Below are 23,782 nucleotides of genomic sequence, written 5' to 3' on the forward strand. Positions count from 1 at the left end.
CGCCCGAAGCAGCGGCACTACTCTGCTACACGCTCCCGGAAGTTCTGCCTCGCGCCCCGGAAGCAATTCCTCAGGCCGCGGGCGTGCTCCGCCTCGCGTTTGGTGTGAGACGTAGAACTGAGCGACCGAAGCCGCGAACGAGGTGAGGTGGGGGCACAGCGGCGCGGGGACCCGAACGCTAAGAGGGTGATGGAGTCGGGTTACGCGCTTATTTTCCTCCCTGGACTTCCCCGAACCCTTGGATCCGCTCCCCACCCCGCCTCCTCCAGCCCCCGCTCGACTCGGGCTGGCGGCTAGGCCCACACTCCCTTAACCCTCGAACCCCGCAGATGCCGGTGGCCGTGGGGCCCTACGGACAGTCCCAGCCGAGCTGCTTCGACCGCGTGAAGATGGGCTTTGTGATGGGCTGCGCAGTGGGCATGGCGGCTGGGGCGCTCTTCGGCACCTTTTCCTGTCTCAGGTGAGGGGCGAGGGCGGTAATCTCTGGGCGGAACTACCGGACCTTTTCGTCCCGCGCCACTTGGCCTGCAGCCTGGATAGAACCTACTTCATTTCAGTTACCTCGCTTTTAATGAGTGAGACTGATTTCCTATCCACCTTCAGTCTGGATGGAAAGGTTGGAAGCCTTGGCGCTAGAGAATATGAGCTCTCACTCAAACTGAAAGTCTCTTTACTCCTTCTGTAACCTTAAGCAAATTGGAGTCTGGGTACCTAAGTGTAGAATGAGGTCAGTAACATCTACTTCATGGAGTTGTAAGGATCAAATCAGAGCACACTTCGCACAGAATGTAGCACATATTAAGTGCCCAATAAATGGTTGTTACTACTGTTGCTGCCGTTATTTCTAGTTCTGCATAGTGAAACTTATTGAGAGCAATTTTACTGTACTGGAAACAGGATATAGATAGAAGTAGATAAACTCTACACCCTGAATGTCATTTTCACATGTAATAGAGACTATTATTTCCATTTTTCCATATTGTAAATTACCATTTACTGAGCACTGTTCTAAATGTTGAATGTGTTATCAACAATCCTATGAACCTTTTGATCCCCATCTTACAGTTGACATAGCCTGTAAATTGCAGAGCTGGGACATAAACACGTCTGACCCCACATTCATTGCTTTAATGCCAGGAAACCATCAGAGGGTCAAATGTCTTTATATATACCAGAAAAAAACTAGTTTCTCTAGGTACTTTGCCTCAGCTGCCTCCCCCAAACTGAAGTCTGGCCATAATACTATTCCTCAGAAAAGCCCCAGAGACCAAGATGCATGCTTTTTTTGCTAGTCATTACCCATCTCAGGTGGAAAGAGATAACGTCCTGCCAGACTTCAAGAGGGCTTGATTTACTACTCAAGTAATTTGGGAAAGGGCAGTTAATGCCATTTCTTGTATTTTTTGTTCCCGGTTTGCCGCATCTTGGTTTCTTCTTCTCTTAGGATTGGAATGCGGGGCCGGGAGCTGATGGGCGGCATCGGGAAAACCATGATGCAGAGTGGAGGCACCTTTGGCACGTTCATGGCCATTGGGATGGGCATCCGATGTTAATCAGGGCAATGGTTGTCCACTACAGCTACTCCTTCCCATCAGTGCCAGCTCATGTACTATAATAAAAGAAATCTTTGAGTAGTCTGAGTGTTTTTTCTGCCTATATTCAGCTTAGAGCTTCTAAGGTGGGCCAATGAGTAGGTTGCATGTTTTTCAAATCCTGTTAATCCAAAATTACAAAAATTTTCCATACATGAACTGTCCATAGATTCTAGTAAACTCTTGTTATTCAGCCTCATAAGGTTGATGTTACTGTCACCATTTTAAAGGTTAAAAACTAAGTCCAGATTTCCTCAAGGTCACACTGCAAAAGGTAGTGTTAACCCAAGTCTCATTTCCAAAGCTATGTTCATTCAAAAATTGTCCTTCAGGGCACCTGGGTGGCTCAGTCTGAGTGTCCCGACTTCAGCTCATGATCTCACAGCTTGAGTTCGAGCCCCACGTTGGGCTCTGTGCTGACAGCTCAGAGCCTGGAGCCTGCTTCGGATTCTGTGTCTCCCTCTCTCTCTGCCCCTAACCCAGTTGCATTCTGTCTCGGTCTCTCAAAAATAAACCTTAAAAAAAAAAAAAAATTGCCCTTCAAGGTTTGACTTAATCAAGAAAAGGATAAATCATCCATGGGGAAACAAACTCAAACTATCAGACATTTCTGTAGCTTAACAGCACAAAATTCACATAATTTCCTAACCAGCCATCTGTGAGGATATCAATTGTGTAACACTGACCCCCGCCCCCAACACTGGTAATTGGTTTCATAAAATAGGTTCCTTGTAATAAGGCCAAGTGTCCCTCACCTACTCCTGCCACACAACCCTTGACAAACTGTGCTTTAAAACCGCACTGCCCCTTGGGGCACCTGAGCGGCTCAGTCGGTTAAATGTCTTGATCTCAAGTTCAAATCCTGCATTGGGCTCAACTCTGAACATGGAACCTACTTTAAAAAAGAATCATTACCCCTCAACGAAAACGGTAAGGTTATGACAGACATAAATTATTTTGGGGAGTATTTGGGTGTCATAAGGACACTCCTGCAGCTGCAACCAAGACACTACACTAACCAGAGTAACTACAGCAGCTAGATTTCCCAGAGTGGGATGCTGTCTCAGGAATGGATTACCTGAAGGATCTCACTTGAATTCATTGGACTATTTTCTGTCCCTCACACTATTCCAATTACTTGTACATTTCCCTTAACATCGTTTACAACATCTCATTCTGCAGCAGTGGGCAAATTTTTGCCACCTCTATCACCTATGAGGTTAATTAAATGCCTAAGTTGGCCCAGCTCCCAGAAAGGAATGATAGAACAAACCTGATAGGACATGAATCTAGAATAGAAATTATGAAGATACTAGATTTCAAATGAACATTGACAGAAGTCTGCCCCAAGGAACACTGCTGCCTAGAGTTGAAAAATAATTGAATCTTGAAAATTTCCTTTGGGTTAAGTAACTGAAGCAATCAAGGGAAGAAATTCTAAGTATCCATCAAAAGGACTGGTAGAAAATCATACCTCCAAACTGATTACTTGGATATCCAACTAAACCTATTAAAACTTGGGCCTTAACACTAACGAATCAATATAGTAGAAAGAAATAAGCAGGTGAAGAAATTGGTACTGGAAAGTAATCATTCCATTTGGGGCAACAACTCAAAGGTTCAAGGTAGATAAACTTGAAACAGAGTTCAGAATATAATGGTGATGGCTCATTCCAAGCTCAAATTCCTTTATAAAGTAACAAATGCAGTTAAACTGGGAAATCACTTAAATCTGTTTGAACTTAACACCATTTTGTTCAGTGTTCAAATACAGAAACATTTCTCACAAAGACGCCCAGACACAAGAAAGAATTAAGACTACCCAGGTTTAAGGTGTGGGCAGATGTGGTTTTCTTGATGGAAAATCCCTAAAGTTTTGATGCATTACCCTAAGGAAGTACAGTGCTAAGATGGAGATATGGAGCAATGTAGAGACAACTTGAGGACAACAGTTTCCCCAGACTCTGCACACTAAGTATTTTCCCAAAGAAGCAAGTCTTCATTAACTACCAAAAGTCAAAGAAACTACTATGCTATTTTGAAGTTTCTATGACTTTAAAACATTTCAAAAATGAAGATTTCTTGTGGCCTTTTTAAGAGAATTTTATTTGAGTGGTTCTTACAAAGGTTGTTGCAATATGAAAGTCATTTGTTTGATAGAAATATCAAGCTGTCTTGTCAAACACACTGAAGTAACCCAAAAATATATTTCAGAGCTCACAGAGCTTAAAAAGAGCAAAGATTATATGCAACCAGACAAAACCTATTTCTGCATTTCCTATTTCTTGCTCAGACTGCTTTGCTTACCAGACTGCCACTAAACATTTTGAGGAAATGCAGGGATCATTTTGTTTGGAATCTTAAGACACACCAGAACACATAATATTTACAAAGAAACTTTTACAGATACATTAAATTGAAAAGATACCATCTGGAAATGTAATCTTGAAATCTCCTTTTCTTGCCAATTGATCATGATGCAAGATGAGATGTTAATCATACAGCCCTTTAGCTGTCTTGAATTCCCATACACTAAAAGTGTACTCCAGAAACCTCTGCCAAACCATTAGCCAAATATCAACATTAGTGAAACGTGAAATGTAACTGCTGTGTAAAAAGTTAGGCTTCTGAAACATTAAAAACATAATTACATCCCTGTCTGCCTTTTTACATTAAGCACATTTGTTCCCCCCTAGAGCTATTCCTATAGATCCTTAATGTAATTTTCTACATGTACATTTAAAAGGCAGAACAAGAGAACAGCTTTGTATACAGTGGGATTTGCTAGTTAGGGATAATGAGCACACTGCATTCCTGTTAACATTTTTATTTTTTCAAGGTAACAGGAATTGTATACAAATGACAGTAGACCCTTGCCTCTTTATTTTTATCTAAATAAAAGATAACTCAAGATGAATTCTCAAGAAAGAAAAAAAGCTATGTACATAAGGGACTATATCTTCCTTCATCGTCTACTTGGAACCAGTAGTTGCGTTGCTGTCATAGAATCAGGGAAGAGGTTGTGATAAGTTGGAAGAGGTACATATGCTGCTGTTATCATTTTACCTGTTGAAAGAAACAGATAGGGTTTAAGCATGTTCACTTAAATTACATCCTTCATCATAATAATCAAGCAGAAAAAAACACATCAAACTCACCAGCAAACCACCGGCCATGCAATGCATTGACAGCAGCGATGGCTGCAGCAATTGATGGGCACTTCACATACACATTGCCCTGAAAGACAACAAAAAAGGTTAAGGGCACGTAGGAAATAACATGAATTTGAATAGGTTTACTCAAATTGCCTGTAAAAATAACTGCTCTTCAAATAATTGTTTCATTAGCTAGTATGTACACCTAGAGTTGCGTTGAAATCATTTTAGCCTCCAAAAGACTTGTTCTACACTTTTTCTCTATCATTTCAAAGCAATTAAAAAGAATGAATCAAGAGGCCAGGATTTCATGGCAAGCTTTCAACACTAACCAGCAACACAGCTATAAAATGGCCTAGTCTACTCTTCAATTATTACAAACACACCCATATTTTGAAGGGTGTATATTTAGTATGTTAAAGTTTCTTTCAGAATTAAACAAAAACTTAAGACTGGGAATATGCCCCGAGTATATGTGAAGGCTAAGTCACAAAATATTAACAATATCTTATATTTATTAAGATCAAAATACCGGAGGCACTTAAAGGGCAGATTAAACTTCTTTCGCTCTAGGGAATAAAGAAAAAAATACCTGAGCTGAATTTTTGTCAACGTAAATATGAATAACTCCTCCATGTTTATTACATTCTTCAATCACATCATCCTTAATCTCTGTATCCCATCCAACTTCTTCTTCTCTGTAAGAAATTATTAAGCTCTATCAGACACCAACCTTGTAAAATGTTACATATGTAGGCTCACCTGTATAAAAATATTTGAAATATGAATTCTTTTATTTAAAAATCATTCATATTTAGCAGTGTAGTACACTGGAGAAAATAAAAACCAAGATATAAAGAACTGTTTGCAACAAAGCTTATGAATTTAACTCTATCTTTTACATTATTTATTGATATATATCAATTTATACTTATACCAAATATATACCAAAAATAGAATATACTTATACCAAATGTCTATAATCATTTCACAGATAAAGCTAAAATAAAGAATTTGATGTTACCAAAAGAACACAAGAATGAAGGGCTCCTTCTATGGTAAACCATGATTATAAACAATGCAAACAGCATGATACAAATTACTACTGTATAAAACAATGCTTCATAAAATAGGGTTATTAAATCAATTGAACAGGATATCTACATTTACCTTGGAGTGTATTATAAATGATTTATAAAACAAACAAGAGTTTGGACTGATAAATGAAATTCTAATCATTACCTAGGCATTAGGAAAGAGAAATTCCCTTTTTCTATTTCCCCGCCCCAAGATCAAGTCACATGCTCTACCAACTGAGCCACCAAGGCACCTCAGGAAAGAGAAATTCCTAATTTCCAGCCTGCACTTATCTTTAGGAAGAAAATTTTTGAAGATCCTCTTCTCCTATGTAAGATTAAAATTTCAAAACCAGTAACTGATAAGAGTAAACTAGCAATAGAAATAAACACAAATACACATATGAACAACCAAAAAAAAGTACAAACAGACCCATAAATACAGAGAACAAACAAGGTGATTGACAGAGGTGAGCAGGGTCCGGGGATGGGTAAAACAGATGAAGGGGAGTGGGAAGTACAGGTTTTCAGTTATGGAATAAGTCAACAGGGACGAAAAGTACAGGATAGGAAATATAGTCAACGGTACTGTAATAGAAGTGTATGTTGACAGATCTACACCTTTGGTGAACATAAGGTACAGAGCTGAAGAACTATCTTATGAGCCTGTAACTAATGTAACACATTATGTATAAACTACAATTAAAAAATAAACACTGATACAAAATATCATATAAAATTACTTAGATGTAATTGGAAAATAAAACCTACATACCTTTCAATTCAATTCCAATCTTACAAACACACCCAAAGGAATTAGTAATATAAAAGTTAGCATTAAAATACCCCAAAAGGATCAAAATCATTTTATTATTTCAACTATGAAATATAGTGAAACATCATAAAAGTTAACTTAGGAAAACGGAATATTGGGGTGCCTTGGAGGCTCAGTTGGTTAAACATCTGACTCTTGGTTTTGGCTTAAGTCATGATCTTGGCACTTTATGATTTCGAGCCCCATGTCGGGCTCTGCGCCTACAGCCAGAAGCCTGCTTGGGATTCTCTTTCTCCTCTCTCTGCCCCTCTCCTGTGTACGCACTGTTTGGTCTCTCAAAATAAAAACTTTTTTTAAAAGCTGAATACTAAACATTTCACAGTACAGCTGACCACCGAACAACAGTTTGAACTGCATGGGTCCACTTATACATGAATTTTTCTGAGAAAATACAATACAGTACTATAAATGTAGTTTCTCTTCCTTAGGCTTTTCTTTTCTCTAGCTTATTGTAAGAATGCACTATATAAGACTTATACAAAACATGTGTTATCAACTTTGGGTTACTATAAGGCTTTTAGTCAACATTAGGCTGTTAGTAAACTTTTGGCAGATTCAGAAGTTACACCTGGATTTCGACTGTGCGGGCAGTTATCAGTGCCTTCTAATCCTTGCAACTGTTGAGTTGTCAATTGTATATACCATTTTCAATTTGACCAAAGTATATTACTTACGTTTGAGGGTTAAACATGTTAGAGAGTTGAAAACACTGTGTTGCAAGAGGCTGGACAGAGGCAGCTGCAGCTAAAGCTGAAGCTAAAAAAAAAAAAAACCCAAAAAAACAAAAAAAACAAAAAAAAAAAAAAAAAAAGAGAGAGAGAGAAATAAATTAGTTTCTTGGAAAATGCATGAGAATATCCCTAATGAATAAAACAAAACCAGGAAACGCCAACTTTGAAACTAGGATAGTCAGTCACTTCACTAATTTACTTAATAATACTATCAAAGTGTGGAACAGTACCCAATTTGAGTTGCCAGAATCGGGGGCAACCTAACATTTGAAATACCCAATCTTGAGTTGGAAAATTTTTTATTTTTAGAACGGAAACTTTACGTGTAATCAAAATCCGTTCACTTAGACAAATATCAATAGAAACCAATCCAGAAAGGTAAAGGATAATAAAACAGATTGATTCTGTAGAACTGCTGCTGGAGTTTATTCCCCAAGAAGCAGGGGATGATGAAAATGCAGCCTTTAAAATGCCAAATAAATCTATACCCTTTTGTATTCCTTAGGTTTCTGCCCATGATAATAGTTATATATTTTCTTTCAAATAAAACATTATAAAAGGATTGTTTAAAAATAAGATGCACAAAACAATCCAACCATTTAAAATCTAATATCCCAGAAATATAAACCCTATTACGAAATTAAATGAGGGTTTTAGTAGGCTCCATGCCCAATGTGGGGCTTAAACTCACAACCCTTAGCTCAAGGCCAGAGATCAAGAGTCGTACAACTTCACCAACTGAGCCACCCAGTCACCCCTCAAATGAGAATTTTTTAATGATTAGGTGTGTTATAGCACAATAAACACTAAAAGTAGCATATTACCTATAATATTCACTATTAAAAATGAAAAACTACTGGACACTAATATCCAGGAAGAACATTTAAAACTCACACTGGTTTGAAGTTTCAAGTGAGCACTGTCAAGACAGGTGCCCCACTGCTTTTATGATATTCACAAACATTACCAGTAGCTGTTACAGAACTCACCGTAATCATTATATTTGACCAAATTTCATTCCAATATATAACAACAAACAAAGCTAAGGATAAAACAGCGCATTAGAAATTAGGGTAATTAAAATGAACAATCACCTGAGAAGTATGAGAAATTATTTCACTGAATAGAACTTAGGGCCATGCATGAAATGCATCATTAAAGATTATTATTTTTGATAATTACAAGTGCTCTTTGCTCCTTTATTACTTATTTTTCTTTCAAGAAGCTTCATATTAAAATAAATAAGCTAAAACAGCTTACAAATGTCAAACTCTATTCAGAAAAGTTACAGATGTAACCATGCTTATATGACAATGAAGATAGAAATGAGGCCCACTGTGTACCTGTACCATAAACAAATGGAAGTACTCTTGGAAATAAACACTAGGTCATTTATAAAACTGAAGAGTACTTTGTTTTCCATTTTCTCAAATGAAGTATATTATGAATACTGAAAAATATTTAGAAAATATATGATAGAAACATTCCAGCTCAATCTAGATGAATGCAAACACAATGAATTCAGCATAGAAATCTAATAGAAAAATTCACTAGTTCTACTTTTTAAAATCTGTAAACTCCTGAAACCAATATTGCACTGTATATTAAATAATATTTAAATTTAAAAATAGTAATAGAATCTGTTAAAAAAAAAAAAAGGGTGAGTGCAAATGTCTCACTTGCTGGAAAAGAATTAAAATATACATTTAATTCCTATCAAGGAACATGGTAGACCTTTTTCCATAAAGAATCATTCTCCAAAATAACTCGTAAATACAACCTATTAAAGATGGATACCGATTTTGCTCAGAAGTGAAATGCTCTAACAAATAGCAGAGATTTACTTGGTAATCAAAACAAGAAAAAATACCCTACTTTAGAAATAATTTCAGCTCTTTGAAATATGCATGCAATTTAGTTCTGGGTAATTGTCTCATTGCTTGGCACTATTAATACAAATCATTAACATTAGAGTCCTTGACCTTATGTTAAGTTCAGACTCCTTAAAGATTTGTGTACTGAAACAATAAATTCTGTTTTCCAACTTTTAATTATACAAAACTAATAACAGGAACACAAAGATAAGCATATAAGGCTAAAAATAATTCTAAGCAGACTAAAGCAAAAAATACAGACATTTTCATTTTCTTTATCCATGGAATTGTAATGATTCGGATTAGCCCAACTGAAATACACATTAAACAGATGGGAATTTTATGTCATTCTCTAAAAACTGAATCCAAAATACAAAATGTAACAAATGATATATTAAATATAAACAAACAACTATGTCTGGCTACTACATTAACATCTATTTCAAAGACAAATAAAAAGCTCAACTCACCTTCAGTCTGTTGAGAAAGTCTTGTTTGCAAATCTATAACAAAAGAGAATTCTACAGCTCAGTGCAGGAACAATGAAGAGCCTCAACTAACAGGGTAAATGTCAGGAAAGTATTAATAAAAGAGGACTACAGTAGCAGGGTTTATCAAAATAAACTTATAGTAAAACCTGGCAGCCAAACCTCCTTCCCCATTCCTCATTGACAAGGCTTTGGGGCCTTTTTCTTTCCTCCTATGCTGGGAAACTTACTTATGCCTCTTTCTTCCTACTCCTACACTACTCTACCAAATCTCCAATGAATTCCACTATACTACTCTTCGTATGGGAATAATGGGAAATGGGGAAAGGGAAGCACACCAGTCAGAAAATACATGAAAACCCTGATCTTGAGAATTCAATTCCAAGTACTTGGGATATTTAGCCCAGAAGGTGACAGTTTAATTATGTCTGGTTTTCTGGCTTAGTCTGCAAACTTAATGAAGCAGGAATAAATTCTAACCAAGTTTACTATCATCTATGAAATACAAGACAAATTTAATCATCTAGTCACTATTAAAAATAAACAGAATGGGGATTTTTACCAGTGTATTTTCTCATATAATCATTAAATTCTCCATTGGAAGGCAAGTTATTAGAAAGCTGCTAGACAGTAAATCTAAATAATCTAAATAACAAAGAAAATGGCATTGTGTTGTAAAGCTATCTTGAAGCTTAAAAGTTTTAATACACAACATAAGAACTGTTCAGATACAGCAACCTAATTTTCATTAACATGTGATTCAATTGCAACACTTCATCTGGGTTTCTTGCTGAGTACAGAAAAACTTAAAAATGGACAAAAATGGGTGGGGGGGTTGGGTGGCTCGTTAAGCCCCCAATTAGGCTCTGAACTGGCAGCAGGGAGCCTGCTTGAAGGATTCTCTCTTTATGCCCCTCCCCACTCGCACTCTCTCTCAAAATAGGGGGAAAAATGGGCAAAAATGGGGGGGCCTAGCTGGCTCAATCAGTGGAGTGGGTGACTCTTGAACTCAGGGTTGAGTTTGTGGCCCACACTAGGTATAATGATTACTTGGAAGTAAAAATTTAAAAAGCTGGGGCGGGGGGGGGGGGGGGGTGGGATAAGAGAGAATCTACAGCCCAAGTTATACTGGGATCTTAAAAATACCTGGGTCCTAGGTGCTCAAAATTGGGACCTCAAGGAGTTTAAGTATCTGGTTTATACTGAAGGAACTTGAAGACAGGACCATAGGAACAGTGTCCAACAAAACACACAATGTCTTTTTCCCCCCTAAAATGGGAAAAAATATGTAATCACAAATCCATGCTATGGGGTGCCTGGCTGCTCTGTCAGAAGACCATGTAACTCTTGATCTCTGGGACATAAGTTCAAGGCCCACATTGGGTATAGATTACTTAAGTATTTGAAAAAGAGGGGAGCCTGGGTGGCTCAGTTGGTTGAGCATCCGACTTCAGCTCAGGTAATGATCTCCCAGTTCATGAGTCTGACTCTGCACAGGCCTTTGTGCTGACAGCTCAGAGCCTGGAGGCTCCTTAGGATTCTGTCTCTGCCTCTCTCTCAAAAATAAGCAAAGGTTAAAAGATAAATACATACATACACACACATACACAAAGAAGCCCATGCTATTTTAAGTGTATGTAAATCCCTATCAAAATGTCAAAAATCACTTTTAAGATCATTTGTGTTAGTCAGTTAGTAAACAAGGCATGGGTTTCATAAAGTTAAGGATTCCCATCTTAGAAACAACTAATTGTTAAACTTTCAAATAAGATCCTGGATAGAGTGCTGACTCACCCTTGGTTTCAAAGAGCAGTTCTAAAGAGCTTAGGGGAAAGGGCTTTAGACACATTAACACTCAGCAATTTATTTCATTTCAACAAGAAATGTGTAAGGTTTTAATGATGACTATCTGGAGAAAAATATACCAAGTTATGTAAACATTTACCTAAAACTTGAGTGTTAATTACTAATTTGGTAGCAATAGCATTTTATATGTAGTTAAAGACAGAATCAAACTTGATAATCATCTCAATCAACAAAAAGGGGGAGGGTAACAAATACAGCTAAGTGGCTTTTTTAACCAATCCATATGGACATTTATAGTTTTAATTAATCACAATCAGCCCACCTTAAAATAAATCGCACAGTAAGTGTGCTCATACTTCCATGTATCGAGAAATAATGGCAAAGAATAGCAATGATGTCTAACTTTTGAAAATCTTCAATTAGGTTGCAATATTATTTATGAAAAACATAGAATCAACATATTTGATACTGCATCCAGATTATTACATAAGAATGTTTAGAAATGAATCCTATGCATCAAATCCCGGAAGACAACGTATAAACCTTCACTAGCCTCTAATGAAACACTTAGAATATGGTGAACAATCAAGCATTTTCTAAATTAATAAAGAATGACCTGAACAATGAGAAGCAATATAAAAGTAGTTTTCAGATTAAATAGTAATTTTCAAACCACAGACTGGGTTACATTTCTAGAAGGGATGGGTTCTCCTTTAATGTCTCTGATTACACCAAGTGGCATGCTAGGCCTCTTTCATCACTCAAGAAATTTAAAGTCTAATACTTGTTTATAAAGTCTAAACAACTTAGTGATCCCTGAGGGAGTTAACCAGTGACTCAAAATACAGAAATGTGTTAATGGTTGTAATTTTTCTTCACGTAAGGACAACGTTGGTAGGGTTTGGTCAGAAATTTTATAGAGCACCTATCAGATTTCAAAATAAGTAACAATCTGGCAGGAGATACACAAAAGGCAGACTTTCTAAAGGTAGTTCAACTTGTGAACATCTACTAAACAGGAAAACACTGAAAAATCCCTTCTCTCTTAATACCAAGTATAATAGAAAAGCAAAAATAATCCTCTCCTTTAATTAATGATCTTTTGATTTAAACGGAAATCATGAATCAACTACATGGACTTTTAAGTGTATTTAGATGCAGTACTGTGGTCTTACTCTTACCTCTTACTTCACAGGGGAGATCAAAGGACCAATTCATAATACAAAGTGCTATACCTTCTTAGGATATAAATTTGTTCTTTTTAGATGCCCTAAGATAGCAAGGTCTTCCAACACTTCAAAATTAAATGCTATCCTAGCTCATGGATTTGGGTTAGCATCAAGGTTTATAAAAGCAAATCTGAGGTACTTAAGCCATAAAGAAAGAAAAAGAAGGTTTCATAACCTGAACTCTTTGTCACATAACTGTAATAAAACCACTCTTCTTTTCCTGCCCTCTTCGGAAGCTATTACCCTAACTCATCTCAAAATTGTATGTACTTTTTAAAGGAAAGCAGTTTTCTTTGCACTCTTGATACTGAAATTATTTTACATACAGCTTGATTTAAAGGCCTCTGACAGTTTTCTAAACTCAAACATTACAAAGAAACTTTTTTGAAACAATATAAACTTGCTGGTGTTCAAGAAAAGTCACATTTTAAAAAGTCTAATTTCTAGGCAATTTCAAACTAAAAATTGGTAGGTAGGGTACAAAAAAATGCCCTAACAGCCTGTTATGATTACTGAATAATTCTCTCCATTTCCTTGAAATTTATAGGCTAAAAGTACTTGATGAATTGAATTCTCAGTAAGTCCTTTTAAATGCAAAAATTTGGCAAATTTTCGAATTAGGTGAAAAAAACAATGATTTCAAATTAGAAAAGATTCAATTCCTACCTGCCACAGCACCAAATGCCAAAGAGCCACTCATTTGTAGAGCCTGCTGTGCTGCTGGTGGGATCTGCAAACCTGTACCTGTGTAAAAGAACAGATCTTGAAGTCCTTATGTTAAGGGAAGAAAAACACAGTTTTCCAGGTGCTCACTACTACCAAAGTCACTTCACTAAAAGTATTTACAAGCAGGGGTAACTGGGTGGCTCAGTGGGTAAGTGACTGGATTCAATTCATGATCTCAAGGTTCTTGAGTTCAAGCCCTACATCTGGCTCCACACTGGCAGTGTGCAACCCTGCTTAGGATTCTTGCTCTCTCCTCTCTCTGTCCCTTCCCTGCTCATGCTTTTTTTGCTCCTTCAAAAGCAAAATTTGGAAGGGGTGGGGGGAAGCCTGGGTGGCTCAGTCGGTTAAGCGTCTAAGTTTGACTCAGGTCATGATCTCACAGCTTGGGAGTTCAAGCACTGCACTGGGCTCTGTGCTGACAGCTCAGGGCCTGGAGCCTGCCTGATTGTGTCTCCCTCTCTCTGTCTCAAAAATAAACCAACATTAAAAAATATTTTTAATTAAAAAAAAAAAAAAGCATTTACAAGAAAAACATAGTATGATAGCTGGCACTACATTTATTAAGTATGAGGATATGATAATCATACGAAAGCAAAAGGATGGGGCGCCTGGGTGGCTCAGATGGTTGAACATCTGACTTCAGTTAGGTCATATCTCACAGCTTATGGGTTTGGGCCCTGTGTTGAGCTCTGTGCTGATAGCTCAGAGCCTGGAGCCTGCTTCTGATTCTGTGTCTCCCTCTCTCTCTCTGCCCTTCCCCTATGTGTACTCTCTCTCTCTCAAAAAAAAAAAAAAAAAAAAAAAAAAAAAAAAAAAAAAAAAGCAGCAGCAAGCAAAAAAAATCATACAATGTATGCTATGGTTCTCAAAAGGCACCACCATAAAGTAGATTCCATTAGAACTTTTAAGGCAATAACTTCACCTATAAAACTATATACACCACTCAAGAATAGATAATAAGCTTGACTCCAAAATAAGAAAAATATTTTTTCACTTATCAGTCTGTGTGGGTTACCTTTTTCATTACTATCCCAACAATAAATCATTCACAACACTAGGAAAAACTTACCCTCTGCGAGTCTTGCCATTAATTGGAGACGACCAGTTGTTCCCAAGTCAATTCCAGTCCTTTCCAGTTCATCACTGTCCAAAAATGAGCTAGCACTGGAAGCATCAGTACGTTCAGTAACATGACCAACTTTCATTGGTCTCCCTGCTAGTTCAAATCCATTAAGTTGTTCCAGAGCCTTCTTGGCACATTCTGAATCGGAAAACTGTATAATTGAGAGGGGGATTAAAAAGTCCTGTATGTAAGTTCGCATATATACCAAAGGTAAAGAAATGCTTATTAAATCTAGTATATTTGATAATCACAGAACTGAATAGACAATAAAGCATAAATTTCTAACTTTAAGTAACATAATCTATATGATCAAACCACAAGCTCATGCGAATCAGTTTTGTTGATGTGATGGTTTCGACTCCAAGAAATTACCATGTAATGGCACCTATCCTTGGAAATAAAGAATCTTAGTAACAAAACGTGAAGTTATTTTTCAAACTTCAAATTTTAATGTGCCGAGATAAACACGGTGCTATCTTCTCTTTATAAAAAGAACTATTTAGAAAAATTAAAACATCACTCAAATGTTATTTTTAAAAAAAAATCCTGGGTCATTTTATTGCCAATAACATCATAAAAACTGTTAATTCCCAGGATGCAAACACAAACTGATTTGCATTCTGTATTTCACTTAATGGAAGAAAAATATACTCTCATGAATTCCATACCTTAATATTTTACCAGTATGTTGCAAAATAATTTTTTTTCTCTTTTATCAAGACAGGAAGAAATAATGGAGAGTCACAAAACAGAAAACATTTACCAATACACAGCACCATATAGAGTTACATAATCTAGCTTTGTACCAGATCTTAGTAAATAGCGTATGTATAGTTGATAATTAAAAATTTTTTGAGGAGCACTTGGGTGGCTCAGTTGGTTAAGCATCAGACTTCAGCTCAGGTCAAGATGTCATGGCTTGAAGTTTGAGCCCTGCATTGGGCTGTGTGTGGACAGCTCAGAGCCTGGAGCTGCCTCAGACTCTGTGTCTCCCTCTCTCTCTCTCTGCCCACCACCCCACAACTGGCATTTGGTCTCTGTCTCAGATATAAACATTAAAAAAAAATTTTTTTAATAATAATAGGCCTGCATGTTTTATCTGACATTTAGTAAGATTTCTATGAAAAACGTGCCTGGCCACTAACCAAATATTCAAGCACCAAACCTATCACATAAAAAAAATATTTTAGGGAACACATGATGAAATACTCAATTTAGTAGAAGTGACACGTAAAATGTCTTGACCACACACAGAGGAAAATAACCACACTAATGTTATTAGAAGCAAAATAAAAAATTAGTTTAAAAAAAGTGACTTGGGGCGCCTGGGTGGCTCGGTCAGTTAAGCGTCCAACTTCGGCTCAGGTCATGATCTCACGGTCCGTGAGTTTGAGCCCCGAGTTGGGCTCTGTGCTGACAGCTCAGAGCCTGGAGCCTGTTTCAGATTCTGTGTTTCCCTCTCTCTCTGCCCCTCCCCTGTTCATGCTCTGTCTCAAAAATAAATAAACGTTAAAAAAAAAATTTTTTTTAAAGTAACTTAACAGCTATAATTTATAAATAACTTTTCTCCTTTCACTAATACATATTGAGAAAGATAAAATCCCAATTACCAATAAAACTTTATCACTAAAAAACATTTAAATTTTACTGAAATTTGAACACAATACAATTATAATTTCTTGATTAGAATTCAGACCTATTTGTATTTTAAAAATTTTTTTCAGGGTGCCTGGGTGGCTCAGTCAGTTAAGCATCCAACCTCAGCTCTGGTCTTGATCTCACTCACAGTCCATGTGTTTGAGCCCTGCATCAGGCTCTGTGCCTCCCTCTCTCTGCCCCTCCCCTGTGCTCAAGCTCTGTCTGTCTCTCTTTCAAAAACAAATAAGCCTTAAAAAAACTTTTTCTTTCTTTCTTTCTTTTTTTGCAATAGCAGCTATGGTGCCAATTCACATTTGCTCTAGAAATAGTTTCCAGAACCTCCTGAAGATATATGATGATGTAATTGAATTACATTGGGAAATACAGAAGAGAATTTACTTTTAAAGGGGCCCCTCCATTCAATTATCCCAAGTGCCACATCAAAACTCTATTCTCATCAGGGAATGGGCTATGCTGGTTAACCACAAACCCTTATAATAAAACAATTCTGACCATGGTTTTGAGGTGATGACACACAAAAAGAATTTTAAGTAAAACAATTTCAAGAGACTTTTCATTCAACTCACAAAAACACGTAATAAAACATACTAAGAAACTGAAGAACTCATAATGGAATCATAGACTTCAATGACAGAGAGATTTAGCTATGGAAATTGGAAATTAATGACCACATACAGAATAGGAAACTGGCTAAACATCAACATTTGGTAAACATGATGTTAATCATGGTAATTGCTTACCGTAATAAAACCATATCCCTTAGATCGACCTGTTTCACTATCCATCATGAGTTGGATACTTTCAATCTAAAAATGAAAATCATGATTATTATTGAAGCAAAAAGGAGGAAACAAAAGCATTTTATTCCTTGAAACATGATTTTTTAAAAAAATCTCATTCGGGGCGCCTGGGTGGCTCAGTCGGTTAAGTGTCTGACTTCCGCTCATATCATGATCTCGCAGTTTGTGGGTTAAGAGTCCCGCGTCAGGCTTTATGCTGACAGCGCAGAGCCGGGAGCCCATTTAGGATTCTGTGTCTCCCTCTCTGCCCCTCCCACACTCACGCTCTGTCTCTACTTCAAAACTAAACAAACGTTAAAAAAATTTCCTCTTTAATAAAAAAAAACTCATCCAGGGGCGCCTGGATGGCTCATTCAGGCCATCCGACTCTTGGTTTCAGCTCAGATTATGACCTTACAATTTCATGAGTTTGAGCCCATCAGGCTCTGCACTACTAGTGGAGAGCCTGCTCTGAGACTCACTCTCTCCTTCTCCTTTTCTGTCCCTCCCTCCCTCACTCTCTCAAATTAAATAAACTTAAAAAAAAAAAAAAAAAAGTCATCCCCACCCCCGAACTGAGGGGCTCCTGGGTGGCTCAGTCTGTTGAACAACTATTGATTTTGCCTTAGGCCGTCATCCCAGGTCAAGGGATTGAGCCCTGTGTCAGGCTCAAAGCTGGGTGCGAAGCCTGCTTAAGATTTTCTCTCTCTCCCTGTTCTGTTTGTGCGCTCTCAGATTTAGGAAAGAAAAAAAACACTTTTTTTTGAAAATACATCACAACCCTCATTTCCAAAATATCTTCTAAAAGCCTAGAAACGTCCCAAACAAGAAGTTATGCACTGTGGAACAAGGGGGGGAAAAGAAAAAAAGTATGATCTTATTCTTTTGCCTCAAAAACAAACCACTAAAAACCAAAGTTCCTTTGTAAACCTACAATCAGGTATTAGAAATAATTAACAATTTGCTTCCCTTCCACCATTATGCTAAAAACACCAAACATTAATTCTCAGTAACACCACACATGATAAATTGCCCAAGATGCTGGAATAACTGAACTCAACGCTGAATGTAGTTGATCACTGCACAACTGTGAATACATGAAAAGGCAATGAATTGTATGAAGATACTGGGACTTACCCTTCCAAAAGGCTCAAAGATCCCCCGAAGCATATCTTCAGTTATGTTAAAGTGTAACGAGCCCACATAAAGCCTCATAGGTCCAGCACTTCCCTTTTGTAGATTGTTTGCCATTGCTGCAGCTCTGTTTTTTTCTGCCTACAAGTTGGACAGGACAAAATGCACATCACGCAGCACTAATTCAAATCATTTCAATCAAAGTAAAATCCCATTCACTTTAGATTTGCTTAATGACAAGTGATGTCAAAGGATAGTGATGACATCATGATAAGGTGAGTCACACACAGAAGTATAAATATTGTATGATTCCACTTACCTGCCACTGTGATTAACAGCGCAGAGTTCAAATTAATTTTAAGAATATGGTTCAAATGCCCAATTTCTGAACAAAAACTGTAATATTTCATTCAAGAAGTTTTAAAACAAGTTTTAAGCCCCTATACAAGACATATACAAACCAACTATATGCTGTATTTCCTATGTAAGTTGAAATCAGTTCTAAAAGTACACTCTATCATCTAAATTAGATGCATGCTGACACCAAACATGCTAAATGTGGGAAATAAGACTTTCCTAGAATTTAGGTAAATACATTCATTATTCATTAAAATTGATGCACTCTCAAAATCACTGTTACTCAAAGTACAGTACACCAACTGGCTGGCTGTCATAAAGAGCATTTGTCAATATAAAATCCAATCAAGCAAACCATTCAGTTTAGCTGTCATTTTTTCTAAAGGTAGTCTTTCTCAAAGGTAACGATTATCAATTTATACTCTAACACATGTTCCTTTTCTTATTAATAAACTGGGGCACCATGAGCAGTAAATATCCCAAAGGAAGCTTAAAAGTTAAATGAATTCAAAACCTCATTTAATTTGAGGATTCTCAGCCCTCTGTCTACATGCTATTAAGTTTGTCCTTCATTACGGGAAATCAAGGAATTACTTTTACCCATTTCCCAATAATTGCCTATTTTTTTAAACAGACATTCAAGTGATAAATACCCACTATCAAGTTACTTCTAAAACATTAAATAGGATCTATTATTGCCTTTTAGATATGACGTAAGTGAGTAACTTAGTTACAAACAACTTATTAGCAGTGAAACTGGATGGAATTTCATGTCAGATCTGGTTCCAAGGCTGGTGCCTTTTTTACTTATTTTATAAATAAAATCACTGAAGTTGATGAAGTAACTATATTATTTAGGAATTCCAGAGTATTAACTTCAGTGGTTCGAAAAGCAACCAACAGGACTTATTTTTTTTAACACAACTTTTATATTGCTCAAAGTATTTAATTTTTTTTCAGTGTTTATTTTTGAGAGACAGGGACAGAGAGTGAGCAGGGGAGGGGCAGAGAAAGAGGGAGACAGAATCTGAAGCAGGCTCTATGTTCTGAGCTGTCAGCACAGAGCCCAACACAGGGCTCGAACTCACGAACCGTGAGATCATGACTTGAACAATCCAGATGCCCCTCAAAAATATTCTTTGAATTCTATATTCTCCATTAAAAAGAAAAAACTGAGCTACCAGTGACAGATATGTTTCTTAATAAAAGTATGGATACAGAATCCTAAAAATACTTTCATAATAGAATGATACATACCAATTTTTTCACATTTACTGTATTGCTAATGCTAATTTCATTTCCCAAAGGCATTACTCACTATAAAGTACCAGCAAAAAGGAACAGAAGACATTTTAACCAGAAGACTTTCTGAAAATTAGTTTGAAACATCTTACCTTCAAGAAATGCTAGTAACTGATAGTTATTCAAACTACTCTTAACATTTTATAAAATCTTATACATTATACATCGTAAGATGCATTATAAAACAATAAAAATATTAAAATTTATTAGAAGTGTCAAAATCACTCCATTTAAAAAAGCAGCGGTAAACATGCTCTTCAATGCTTCTATACTCAATGAATCACCACAAATCAATAAAATTATAGACCACGGTCTCAAGTCTTTTTCATGAAATAGATATTCAAGACTTATATTAGAACAAGATGGGGGTGCCTGGATAGCTCAGTAAGTTAAGCATCTGACTCGGCTCAGGTCATGATTTCACGGTTTGTGAGTTCAAGCCCCACATTGGGCACTGTGCTGACAGAGCAGTCTGCTTGGGAATCTCTCTCTGCCCCTCTCTCAAAATTACATAAACAAAAAAAAAAACACGAACAGAATATTGTTAAAATTATACTTTTTATCAAAGTAATGAAGACAAAAAAGAAACAAACCTGTTCTGAGAACATCTAACTCAATAATTCATGATTATATAAGGTACTACAGCATAACATTAAGAGCAGGTTTCTTGTACTATCGCTAATCAAATTCCTAACCAAGAAAAAAATTACCTGTGATGCTTGTACTATGATTGGCACTCCTAAAACACGTTGGCCAGTTAATCCTATTGCTAGAGGCACCGAGCTAACATCAACAAACTCCACATATGCAATTCCTTTGGAACGTCTTGAATTTCTATCAGAAATCATTCTCACATCTCGAACCTAAAAAGAAAACAAACACTTAATACAAGGTTCTCTTTATGCAACCATCCACTATAAACCATTATTTTTTATTTTACTGACAATGTGGTTTTATTTGCTTACTTTTAAATAATCTCTACGCCCAATGTGGGGCAAGAATTGATGACCCTGCAATTAAGTCATATATCTTCTAGACTAAGTCAGCCAGGCACCCTCCCCTCCCCAACAATGGTTTAAAATAAGTAAAATTGTCAGTCCACTTCTACTTCTCATGAATGTGTGATAATGGTTATTATTTCCAATACTATTAACTTCCAAGTGAAGTAAAACAGAAATGCTGCGCAAAAAAAATTCCCTAACTGAATTTCAAACAAATCAAAAGATTTGATGTTTAAATATTCTCTAGTTCAACCTAACATATTAACGTTATTATTAAAATGTTTTTTTGGGGCGCCTGGGTGGCTCAGTCGGTTAAGCGTCCGACTTCAGCCAGGTCACGATCTCGCGGTCCGTGAGTTCGAGCCCCGTGTCGGGCTCTGTGCTGACAGCTCGGAGCCTGGAGCCTGTTTAGGATTCTGTGTCTCCCTCTTTCTCTGACCCTCCCCTGTTCATGCTGTCTCAAAAATAAATAAACGTTAAAAAAAAAATTTGGGGGGCGCCTGGGTGGCTCAGTTGGTTAAGCGTCCAACTTCGGCTCAGGTCATGATCTCACAGTCCGTCAGTTCAAGCCCTGCGTTGGGTTCTGTGCTGACAGCTCGGAGCCTGGAGCCTGTTTCAGATTCTGTGTCTCCCTCTCTCTCTCTGACTCTCCCCTGTTCGTGCTCTGTCTCAATAAATAAACGTTTTAATTTTTTTTTTTAATAAATAAATAAAATTTTTAAAAAAATGTTTTTTTGTTGGGACACCTGGGTGGCTCAGTTGGTTGTGTCTGACTCTTGATTTTGGCTCAGGACATGATCCCAGGGTTGTGGGATCGAGCCCTGCGTTGGAGATCAGAACTGAGTGTGCACCCTACGTAAGATTCTCTCTACCTCACCAGTGCTCTCTAAAAAGAAGTAATAAAAATATTGTTTGCACTTCTCACATACTTGATCTCCCCGAATAAACTAAAAACTTACCTTTCCTACTGTAGAGAAAAACTCTTCCAAATCCCTTGGGCGAATTCTTGCTGCCAGCTGCATGCAGAAAACTGTCCTTGCATCTCTTTCCTCAGGAGTTAGATTATCAATAGGTTCCCTAACAGGAATAAAAATTAATTTTATAACTTACGCACTTATTTTTACTTTTTAAAATTCATTTTCAATAAATAGAATAAACTTTAACAAAAGTAGTTTGTCACTATTCAAAAAATGAATATTTCACTAAGATTTATACAAAACATCCATAAAATAATTCACTGTGACTCAATTCCTTCAACAAGACGACAGTTACTAGATGTTTCTTCTGATAATACCTCACATGGTACCAGGACAGAAGTCCATTGGCCTGGCAATTTTACAAACAGTAATTTATACAGAATAATAAAAAAAACTATCAGAAACCCGAGTTTAATAAGAGTCACTAAAAATAACTACAAGTATCAGACTGTAGTGGAAGGAATGATTTCCCAAAACAAAATCATACAGTGAAATAGTCTGACAATCACAAATGCTGAACTCCAAGTTATGAGAACTATTTTATTCTGAAATTTTTTCCTGATTTTTTTATTTAACAAACTGAGATAAATATATGGAATAACGAGCTGGTTGTTTATTAGATCAGTCTCGTAAGACTCTACAAATTTAGTATCCAAAAGAATGTTTCTTGACGGTTACAAAATACAGAAACAGTACCCATAAGCAAATCAAAAATGAAAAGCAGGAAATTATATAGACAAATTATCAGCAGTGGAATTCAACTTAATTATTTTTACATATAGCCTTGATAACTGACAGCATTTCTGATTATATGGAGGGAACTAAAGTGCCTGAGTTAAGTAAAAAAGCACAAGAGATGAAACTTAATTTCATGAATTTTGAGGAAGAAACACAAGCATCTATTAACATTATTTATTAGAAAACATCACTAAGGTTAAGGTTCTAAGTGAATCCTTAGAGACATAAGCACAAATATGCTCTTATCCGCATTCTAAGCATTGTCAGGAAGTACTTTTGAAGTATTCTACCTACAAAATTCTGGCACATTTCCTTGAGGAATCAGCTAATTTTAAACATATAAAACAGAGGTACAAAGCTAGACTGCATCCATAAAATGAGAACTAAAGGGGATTTTCTTAGGAAAGTAAATATTAAAGAGTGAAAAGCTCCGTGTTACAAAAAAGAGCTTTTAAAAATATTAAGGTTTTCATCAAATCTTAGGATTACAATATATCAAACAAATATAACAAGTAATAACCTCTAAGTTAAAAGGTGCCCTTTAAGGGAAGCCAGAATATCAGTAAAGAATAATGCTGCCATATACCAAAGTGTTCCTTGAGCCAAAATAAATAGAAGGTGTGATAGGGAGGTCTTATATTTAAGAGGAAAATTAACTCAAAGATTCGAGAACATTAAGATTACTACTTAGAAACAAACAAACCTGGCTAAAACTTTGGAAATGGAAGTACTTTATCTCAGTAAAGACAGCCAAATGATAAAACTTGTGATAGTTACAACCACTTTCCCATGAAGCTACATTAGTAAAATTTATTAATTCCAAAGATAAGCAAAGTCTACTTAAAATTTTCTATAGCTACCATTAAAAAAATTTACTTACAAGTGATTTAAGAACACATGTAAGATCTACACATTAATTACTGCTCCATTCTTAGTAATACGAAATTAAAATGAAAACTTACAAATCCACACTGATTTAACAGTATCCCAGTACTACCCACAGAAGATATAGTACAAATACTGTCCAAATTACAAAATGTTAATTAATAGTAACATACACTGTAAAAGCTTTATAAAAGCTTAAAGTGCTAAAGGAAAAAAAAAAAAAATAGGGACAACAGCTACCTCACAGGGCTCTTGTCTTTTCTGAATGGACTTTTGCTTCGGGAGCGTCGTCTGCTGCAAAGTTAAAAAGTTTCA

The 23,782-nt window shown here is 36.5% G+C and overlaps 2 protein-coding genes across 8 annotated transcripts in view; one reads left to right on the forward strand and one right to left on the reverse strand.

Moving 5' to 3' along the window:
• Positions 1–19: 19 nt before the first annotated feature.
• On the forward strand, positions 20–1,636 carry ROMO1 (reactive oxygen species modulator 1). Its single transcript, XM_060616908.3, has 3 exons — positions 20–142; positions 330–460; positions 1,445–1,636. Exons 2-3 carry the CDS (start codon positions 330–332, stop codon positions 1,551–1,553), a joined length of 240 nt encoding a protein of 79 aa, XP_060472891.1. The 5' UTR covers positions 20–142; the 3' UTR covers positions 1,554–1,636.
• A 2,034-nt stretch (positions 1,637–3,670) lies between these two features.
• The window catches only part of RBM39 (RNA binding motif protein 39), a 30,151-nt gene continuing 10,039 nt past the window's right edge, over positions 3,671–23,782 (reverse strand). For 5 of the 7 annotated variants that reach the window (XM_081795342.1, XM_081795340.1, XM_081795343.1 and 2 more), the window contains 12 exons: positions 23,708–23,761; positions 21,827–21,944; positions 20,577–20,729; positions 18,211–18,348; positions 17,035–17,100; positions 14,582–14,786; positions 13,453–13,530; positions 9,734–9,784; positions 7,333–7,414; positions 5,340–5,445; positions 4,751–4,829; positions 3,671–4,658 (listed from right to left, as the gene is read on the reverse strand). In XM_081795342.1, the coding sequence (XP_081651468.1) occupies positions 4,558–4,658; positions 4,751–4,829; positions 5,340–5,445; positions 7,333–7,414; positions 9,734–9,784; positions 13,453–13,530; positions 14,582–14,786; positions 17,035–17,100; positions 18,211–18,348; positions 20,577–20,729; positions 21,827–21,944; positions 23,708–23,761 (1,231 nt within the window). In that variant the 3' untranslated portion in view covers positions 3,671–4,557. The remainder of the gene's footprint in view (positions 4,659–4,750; positions 4,830–5,339; positions 5,446–7,332; positions 7,415–9,733; positions 9,785–13,452; positions 13,531–14,581; positions 14,787–17,034; positions 17,101–18,210; positions 18,349–20,576; positions 20,730–21,826; positions 21,945–23,707; positions 23,762–23,782) is intronic. The other 2 variants (XM_081795344.1, XM_081795341.1) reach the window with 1 other exon arrangement.

This window comes from Panthera onca, chromosome A3 (assembly GCF_046562875.1).
Source record: "Panthera onca isolate mPanOnc1 chromosome A3, mPanOnc1 haplotype 2, whole genome shotgun sequence".
NCBI classification, from domain to species: domain Eukaryota; kingdom Metazoa; phylum Chordata; class Mammalia; order Carnivora; family Felidae; genus Panthera; species Panthera onca.

Excerpts from the sequence above, each read along its gene's own strand:
- ROMO1 (XM_060616908.3), top strand. The coding sequence starts at position 330 with ATGCCGGTGGCCGTGGGGCCCTACGGACAGTCCCAGCCGAGCTGCTTC. Across the intron at positions 461-1,444 it reads GGCACCTTTTCCTGTCTCAG|GATTGGAATGCGGGGCCGGG; the intron begins GTGAGGGGCGAG and ends TTCTTCTCTTAG.